This window comes from Phytophthora cinnamomi (assembly GCF_018691715.1).
Source record: "Phytophthora cinnamomi strain GKB4 chromosome Unknown Contig0, whole genome shotgun sequence".
Taxonomy (NCBI): domain Eukaryota; phylum Oomycota; class Peronosporomycetes; order Peronosporales; family Peronosporaceae; genus Phytophthora; species Phytophthora cinnamomi.
The window spans coordinates 1,219,661-1,229,165 of NW_027150933.1; the positions used below are offsets into that span (position 1 = coordinate 1,219,661).

General features: G+C 51.8%; 1 protein-coding gene across 1 annotated transcript; it reads right to left on the reverse strand.

Annotated features, from left to right (window-relative positions):
* Positions 1-1,800: 1,800 nt before the first annotated feature.
* Positions 1,801-2,484, reverse strand: IUM83_01941 (putative secreted RxLR effector peptide protein; the record flags this gene model as incomplete). Its single annotated transcript, XM_067925834.1, has 1 exon — positions 1,801-2,484. One exon carries the CDS (start codon positions 2,482-2,484, stop codon positions 1,801-1,803), a length of 684 nt encoding a protein of 227 aa, XP_067800861.1.
* Between the last annotated feature and the right edge of the window lie 7,021 nt (positions 2,485-9,505).

Consider the following 9,505-nt stretch of genomic DNA (forward strand, 5'->3'; position numbering starts at 1 on the left):
CGGTACTACTCGGCTGGATGGGTACACTGTACCAGATAGCCCAGTTCGCCAGGCTAGCGCGATTCAGAAGGACCGCCAACTCGGCTACGTGGACGAGAGAGTGCCAAGAGCCAAGGACTAACCCGCGGCGACCGGAGGAAGTGCACGGAGTCCACAGCCGAGTCCAGGAGGGAGCTCAGCCGAGACCAAGGCAGGTTTTAGCTGCCGGGGTGGTGTAGGAACACCAGATTTCGTGGAACAAGGTATCAAGACAGCCAAGAAAGCAGCACCGACGGTACTACTCGACTGGATGGGTACACTGTTCCATTCCGCCGAGCTCGCAGGCTTCACGGGCGCACTGCGGCCGACTGACTGGGAATCAAGAGCACCGGAGACCAAGGACGGGTGGCGCCACGCAAGGGGAAGACGCACGTATGGCGGTCCGAGTGCGGGGAGCGCTAGGAGACGCTCAGCCGAGTTCAAGGCAGTTTCCAGGCCCTGAGCTCGGTTAAACAGACGACGCGGGTCACTACCAGAAGGCGCACAAGAGGACCAAGCGTGAGCCCGGCGAGCCCAGCAGCACTCAGCAGAGTCGGCGAGACCTCCCCGTCGAGCTCGCCGACTTATCTGGACAACTTACCCGGCTCCACCGAGTTCGAGGCGTGTAGCGAGGGTGAAGCGTCGGCCGAGATCCGAAACCACTCCATTTCACTTGATATTTGTATAGGACCTTAGGAATAGTGGAGGCGCCCTTTCAGGGCGCCAGGAGACTTAAGAACAAACAGAGCAGAATTTTCTAGGCCCACAACACGTGCACACTTTCCGGTAAGTCCCTGCACGGGGTGGGATTATGCCTGCCGTCGGTACCCGAGAGGCATAGCGTGTAGGTTACTCGACTGGCAGCGCCAAGAGATCAGGTCGGCCCGGGTTGGGTGCTCGCCAAGTGCGAAGGAAAAGTCTCGCTAACTCCGCGAGCCGGTACGCCGGACAGCCCGGGTGCCGTTACTCTTCAAGTCGGGTTGCTTCTGCCCCGGCGGCCTGTAAAAGCGCTAGCGCGCCACCGTCCATCCTTTGGTGGAGGGCACAGGAGTTTGTGAACGGAGGCGGATCTCCGGAAGAGTGGACCTTGGTTGGCAGGTGTCGGCGAGAAGCGAGACACCCGCTGTCCCGGTTGGGCCGAATCGCGAGGGGACAACCCTGCGTAGGCCAACAAGCGCCGACCTAACCCGGCGATTGTTGAGGTTTGTGCTGAAGATCCACATCTACGGTATTTGTGTGTTCTGCAACACCACATGTGCCCGTCACTAGCTTACACGTAGCGTGAGGGAGCTTAGGTTCAGACTAGGAATTAAGAAGACCAAGTAGTCAGTCTCGGTGAAAAATCAACTCTGTTTTATTTTAGAGCCAGGGTGGCTGTCCCTGGTGTGTTGCGAGCCACTCCAATACAGGCCAGCACCTAATTGGGTGAAATGGGTCTGGCTCCCCCTATTTCAACCAATCAGACGATGCCGTATCAGCACACGCGAGACGTGTGCTGACTCACCTCCTTATGTAAATTCAACCTACCTACTTATGTAACTGGGGCCCATTACAGATCTCCGCACAATGACAGACCATCTTGGCAATAGGAATCATGTTTTCTACTCTATAGCCGGTCGCCACCTAAAGACGAAGCTTGGCTTTGGCCATTGTACACTCGTTATTTCGCAAGTAAAAACTGCGAAAACGTAGTGGGGAGGTACGATTACCGTACGTAAGAGGTCGACCACCAGCATCTCGACTAGAGATGCTCAGCTAGTCTTATTCTTATCACCGGACGATTTACTTTTTATTCGCTTTATAGAACAAGTTGTAGGCCCTGTAGACACCCACATTCGAGTCATAAAGCCATTTCTTCTTGTCCAGCTTAAGCATGTTGAAAACCGTGCGCGGATCTCGGTCGTCAGCGAACCACGACTTAAACTGCGCAGTCTGCAACCGCTTCGCGATGATTTCTGTCGTCTTGTCCTTCGTGGCCACCTCGATCGCCTTGGACAAGTCCATGTCGTCGTATGACGACGTCAATTTCTTGCTCATGTTCACTTCCTTGTCTGGTTGATAGTTGTTCATCCGATTGAAGTAGTAGAACCAAACGTTCAACGCCGGATTCGCAAGCTGTTTTTCCACACTCCCATTGCCCACTTTCAGTATCGAGTAGACCACGTCCGTAGAGAGTCCATTGCCTGCCCAGTCCGTCAACTGATCGTCCTGCAACCGGTTGGCAAGTCGCCTCGTATCCGGACTTCGCCTCGATATTTCGATCATTTTCACCAAAGGTACGGTCTCGTAGTGCTTGGTTAGTGTTCCAAGCAAGGTCACCCCGTCGGGGTTCTTCTTATTGTACGCCATCATGAACCTGACCCACGTGGTCAGTTTTGGGCTGTTGAGAACTGTATCAATATTTTCATCCAGCTTGAGCTGCAAGGAGACTCCGTCCGGCGTCTTCTTCTGCTTTATCCACGCCATGACTTGCTTGCGGTCACTACACCATGCCTTGAATTTGGAGATATTCGTTGTGATCCATTATTTAACCTTTGACACCGTTGACAGCACAGGGATAGAGATGGCTCTTTCTTCTCCATCCTCTTCGATTCGCAACAACCTCGTTTCAGGAACGTCTTGGCCGAGCGAAGGCAGAGAAGTCGGGAAGTCGCGCACGGTCAACTTCGGCCCCGAAATTGTCGAGGCATCATCAGCCACCGTAAAGAGAGCGACAACCACCAACGACAGAAGAAGTAGCTTCATCGTCCTTGGGGCGCAGGATGCAAATTAAGCTGGAGTAGGGGGTTTTCACACCAGATATTTAGGAATCATCACCAGCCAAACAGGATTCATCACCAGAGATATCCGAAGGGACACTCACCAGCGATTTGGGGTAAAATTGACAAGATGCCAGACCTCTTTCTATCTTTTGTTGGCTACATCACCTTCATTGGGTTCACTGGTAGGATACGCACGCCAGAGTTGTATATCATGTAGCTAGCCACGAGGGCGATAGCGCTAGCACTAACCATTCAATCAGTTCTCAATTTTCCCTATCGAACTCACACGTGGCTTGGCACTTTGAGTCGACTCCAATCAACAGCGACCTGGTACACCCGTCGCGCCGACCCGTCACCATGAACCGCGCGCTGACGAAGGATGGCAATGAGCGCTACCTTACCTACGCCATAACCGTGCGCGCAGCCAACAAGGAGCGTGGAATAGAGGAAGAAGTCGTCACGAAGAAGATGCCGAAGTCCATCGACGGCGACCCTAAAGACTTTCTTGAGTGGGTCTACCACTTCAATCAACTTGCGGAACTCAAGCATTGGAACGCTGAAGATAAATTCCTGAACACGACAATCCTGCTGGAAGGCGATCAACGAGAGGCCTTCGCAGACGCTGCAATATCCTACGATGATGTGCGCATGGACGAGGACTTCCGGAGCGCGCTATACTAGGCGTCCAAAGTGGTCCTGCCGGTGGACTACGGCGGGAAGCTCCAGGAGGAGCTCTGGGAGATCATGAAAACTCGCAGCGAAACCCTAGCAGAGTACAGCAAGCGTTTTCGCGCTACCGTTCGCAATGAGCACACGCTCGCCCGTCTAAGCGAGAACTCTCCTATGAGCGAGGATGCCTTGTGCCGCTTGTACAAGCGCGGCCTTCCATTCGACTGGCAGAACAAGTACGATGCCAGCGGCCAAACCTATTCAACTGTGGCTGCACTCGTCCCATTCTTTGAGAGGATCGAGCAAGGTGAGCAGCGCCTGCACCGCGCTATTACCCACGACAAGCGCAATAACGCTCAAGACAATGCCCGTCACCCCAACCGTCGCGGCAATTCCGGTGGACGAGGAAATAGTCGTTCTCACCAACCGCGCGGTGGTAATCGCGGCCGAGGTAGTGGCTACAACAACAACAGAGTGAACAACAACAGCAGTAGCAACTCGAGCAACAACAACATGTACTGCACCTTCCACAGAACGACCACGCATAACACACAAGACTGTCGAGCATTGCGTCAAGATAACCAACACGAAGAACATCAACAAGCAGACTCCAATCGCGGCCGAAATGAAGCTCACCATGCACGTGGACGTGAATCCGGAGGTCGTCGACAGCCTTAGACTCGCGTGGAGCATCTCAGCCAACGGTCTGACAACTCTAGTGACGAGGAGTACATGTTTGTGGGCCTCCACAACATGCCGACGGCGACTCCGAACCGGTGAGAATAACGATCAAGCTGGAACACGGCAAAGATCGTTATCATGCTCTTCTCGATAGCGGATGCTCGCGTTCAATTATCCAGACTGACTTTATGCAAGCCCTCCAAGCTCAAGGTGGCACACTCAAGGTGTCAAGAGTATCCTTCGACCTCGTTACTGGAAGCACATCAAGTGAAAGAGCCATGACAATTCGCTTTCGCATCCCTGGATTGAAACGCGACTCGGTGATCATTCATACGTTCGAGGTCCTGCCGTCTCTCCGTGATGAAATGGTGATTGTCAGTGAGCTTATGGCTGCTCTCGGCCTTGTCATTGATTTTCGTGCTGGTGTTGTGCAATGGGATGATAGCGAAATGAAGATTAAGACCGGAGAGGACGATATGTCAACGTCTACAGCCCGTGGTCTCGTCGAAGTCAACGAAGATGAAGCTGATGAGCTGTTTGCAGGAGACGAAAGCGAGGTGAAACCCGACATCTGCTTCCACAGTACCTGGATGAAGCCTTGGCACAATGTTATCTCAAATTGCTTGAGGAATACTACGACTTATACAACGGACGACTAGGCAGGATTCGCTTGCTCGTTCCTTCAATATCGCGACCGTATTCGATTGCCCGCAGTCAAGAAGCAGCTCGCCGTGAAATGCATCACCTAGTGCAGCTGGACGTTGTGGAACAGATTTACGACTCAGAAACAGCAGCTCCGGATTTTTTTTTCTAGTGAAACCCAGTGGAGCTCTCCGACTGCTTGTTGACTTTCGCCGTCTCAATCGGTACCTTCGCCGTTCCCCATACTTCGTCTCAAAACTCCGAGAGATTTTGCTGCGACTCGACAAGGCAAAGTGCATGAGCACGCTGGACGCTAACATGGGCTATTTCGCCAGGCGATTGGCTCGACAAAGTAGAGCGGCTACTGCCTTTTGCCTTCCCTTCGGCAAATTTCAATTCAAGCGCCTGCCAATGGGGATGTCCACGGCGCCCGACGAATACCAAGCCTGCATGGAGCGCATCTTGGGCTACTTGCCGTTCGTCATCGTTTATCTGGATGATATTCTGATCTTCTCGGAGAACGAGAACGTCCATCTTGAGCACCTGCGTATTGTGTTCGAGCGTCTACGCCAACATGATGTCACGCTGAACGCGATGAAGTGCAGAATTCTTCGAGAATCGGTCGACTCCTTGGGCTTTACACTGACGCCGAGTGGTATTCAGCCGCAATCAAAGAAAGTCGACGCGATCCAGCAAATTGTAGAGCCTAGCAGCAAGAAGGAGCTTCGTCGATTCCTCGGAATGAGTTCGTACTACAGTGAGATGGTGCCAAACAAGTCGGCATTGGCAGCGCGTCTGAATCGGCTGACCTCCAAAAATGTACCATTTGTCTGGACACCAGAAGATGGAGAAGCTTTTCGCAACATCAAAGCAGCTCTAGCGCGCAATGTCTGGCTCGCTTTTCCAGACTACAGCCGTAATTTTCATGTGTTCGCCGATGCCAGCGGACGCCAGATCGGAGGCGTGATCGTTCAAGGCAAGCGCGTTATTGCCTGCTTCTCCCGATCGCTCACAGACGCGCAGAGGAAGTATTCAACTATGAAGCGGGAACTACTCTCGGTTCTGGAGATCCTCAAAGAATACCGAACTATGCTTCCTGGATTTCCTGTAGTTATCCACACGGACCACAAGAATTTGCTCCGCCCTCAAGAAAACTCGCTTCGTGTGAAGCGCTGGAAGTTGCTCTTGGAAGAGTATCGCCTCACAGTACAGTACATTCCGGGGCCGCTGAATATTGGAGCTGATGCCTTCTCACGTCTTCGCTACAACCACGTTGAGCAAGTGATCGAAGAAGAGCTCTACGCTACCGAAGAAGAAGATGAAGTGGCTATCGACGGCGCTGTTATGAAAAAACATCAACTTGCTGATCCGACCACGAAAGAAATTATTTCTCGGCTGGAGAACGAAGAAGCTGATCCTGACTATGCCCTTCGGCCAGCCCTCGGAGTCATTTTGCTTCACTTCAAGAGGCGCGTTGTAGTACCAGCCTTTCTACGTGAAAATCTGGTCGAATTATACCATGACTATTTGATTCACCCTGGAGGAGAGAAGCAATTTCGATCCATGTCAACTTTCTGGTGGCCCGGAATGGAAGGCACTGTGAAAAAGTACGTGAAAGCGTGATGCAGTGCAAGCGTGCAAAATTGCATGGAGGAAAACAAGCTTATGGACACCTTCCGCCTACACCAATGACAAACGGGGATCGCCCATTTGATGTGGTGCATGTTGATCTCGTTGGCCCACTAGAAGGAGACTTCTACTGTTTTACAGCAATTGAGCGCCAATTTCGCTGGTTGGAGGTGATGATGCAGAGAGGACGAACTGCGGCCACGACTGCGTTGAGCTTTGAGCGTGCCTGGTTGTGCCACTATCCACGACCAAAACTCGTCATCCACGACAAAGGTCCTGAGTTTACCGGCGACGAGTTCCAGCTTCTTCTAAGAACGATGGCAATGAAAGCAAAGCCGATCACGACCAAGAACCCTCAGGCAAACGCAATATGCCAGCGTGTTTACCTCGAGATTCTCAACATCATTCGCGCTAGACCCGATCTCAGTGATCAGCTCGAAGTTGTAATGGACTATACTGTGTACTCTATTCGTGCAAGTTACCACTCGGTCCTGCGTGCTTCGCCAGCGCAGTTGCTATTTGGAGAAGATTTAATTACACGACAGCTTCACTTCGCGAATTGGTGTTTCCTGTCTGAGCAAAGATTTGCGGCGATCATGCAGGAGAACGATCGCGAAAACCAAAAGTGCATTCAGCACTTCTACCAGCCTGGAGATCAAGTTATGCTCCGGATTCCAGCTCGCGACAGACGCAAGTCGAGGAAGTTGCCAAAGGACCCTACCTCATCAAGACAGTCTTCGACAATGGAACAGTCATCCTGGAAACCGGGACGACGGAGTCGCGAGTGAACATCAGGCGCATTTTCCCCTGCTGAAGCGTGCTTCGCCATGAGGGAGAATGACAAGATGCCATACCTCTTTCTATCTTTTGTTGGCTACATCACCTTCATTGGGTTCACTGGTAGGATACGCACGACAGGGTTGTATATCTTGTAGCTAGCCACGAGGGCGATAGCGCTAGCACTAACCATTCAATCAGTTCTCAATTTTCTCTATCGAACTCATACGTGGCTTGGCAAAATCACCAGAGATCCGGGGAATATCACCAGCGCACACTCGGAACCATTAGCATTAGGCAGTAGCTCAAGCCTAGCTCTACGTACCCTCCATAAATAGCCTGTCGGGCTGTCGCTAACTGTAGTACGCAGCTGCCACGGTTCATTCCACTTCTTGCGAAGACGAATTGCAGGTACAAAGGGTTTTCTGAGCATAGTAACCACTGGGTGCGATAAGATCAACTACTGCACTGGTGCCGTTGCCGTTGCTACAATTCCCCCACGAACCACCACGCCACCACAAACAAGCACACCGCCTGCAGGCAGGATGGTTCATGCCAGGCAGCACCGAGAAACCCAGCTGATAGGCGCGGGTGGTGGTCGGCCTGACTTTGCCGTGTCCTGCTCGTCAAAGACAACTTTTCACGGCTGCAGCTCGTGGTTCGGAGTCGGAAACAGTCCGCATGCTCATACTTTTTCAGGAGGCGAAACGTCGCGGGTGCAGTGCCACGCGGCCGACGAACTTTATGTCGCGTGACCAACCAGCGTCGCCCAGGAACGCTGTACATGTATGTAGCATCACTTCTGAGCTCGAAAGCAACGTGGTGAGTCTAGTCCAGCTCGAGCTAGAGCACTAGTTCGATGCCAACGCTCGAGGAGGCGCTCGATGCTGCCTGTTAGACAAGAACAGCGACAGCGAGTCATCTCCACGGGCCGAGCTCGCGGCGCACAGTAACGCAATTTATTCATGGAAAAATACATTTCGGCGTTTCGGTAATTGAATAGCTGTACTAAGTGATGTAATGTATACGGGTCCTGGTGGATGCAGGGATGGTCGCAACAAATCCAAGGACACGCCGCTCATGGTTGTAGTGGTGGAGTGTCAAACCCAATGATGCTACGTCATTAGACGATTTTCTCTCGCGGACACTGCGCTCAGCACTGTAGATGGTCCGACATACAGACCACCGCTTCCGCCACGCTCATCAGGCATTCAATGGGATTTTCAGATTATCGTTGTATACAAGCTCAAGTCAATATTCCCCCCTCACCTCTCAACCGTCATAAGGAATGCACAACCACAAAATATGACGTTTCTGGGGTGTTTTGTTATGGGAAATGACCATTCTGTAAATACCCTTTGAAGTTGTAAGTAAGGGCACACGCTGCAAGACCAATGACTTACCTGGCAGAAGATAGCAACAGAGGTAATTCATTCTGTGGTGTTGTGTTTCGCTTATTCTTGCTATCGCGCAGCGCTTGATATTTATAACTACGCATTGCTGTAGACTATCGCGCCCTATTGAGAATCCAAAGCTGTTTTATGCGAAGACGCGGCTCGCGAATTCCTGGCATTTTTGTGATATAGTTTGGGTGCGTTTGCCCGAAATAACTCGAAATACTTGAACGATGCAGCTAGATGTATATACAAGCTTCTTGATGAGAACACGCTTCCAGCTTATCATCAGCAGCGTGGGAATTAATAATGGTACCGAGACGTGCTCGTCAAACCAGCCACGTAGCCGACGCTCTGGAAGTGGCTGAAATGGTGCCGTCCACGGTGCCAAAATGGTCGTGGGGCACACGAGTTTCATTAGACTTTCTCCTAATAAACAGCCTTTCGCTTGCGAATTCGATGCTCGAGGTCACTATTTCGTCAATTGAAACCCGTGCTCATGGAAAACTCAGCAAAATCCAGCAATATTGATATACAAACACGACTTCATGAGTTCAATACAAAAAAACATGACTTCAGTTACACCGTTCACGCCGAGGGCGAGGGAGGATTTTGGCTTTTTCACGAAGTAAAAATAGAAGAATCACTGTAAAAAAAAGTGAAAATAACCAAGACATTCACTTCGCTTTCACCAACGAAGTAAAACGGATTCACCACCAACCAGAGCGTTCTTACCACCCAATGACGCCAACAACTCGATCAGCGATGCTGACGCTGCCGCGATCGACCGTCCCAGTTCCTCGCTAGGCAACAACACCGTGCTGCCTGTTGTTATTCCGGCCAACAAGGACATCCTGGGCGACGCTGACTGGCGCTAGTATCGCGCTGGTCTGCACGCTACTTGTTTGCTGGGCGAAGACGCCACGTCGCGTC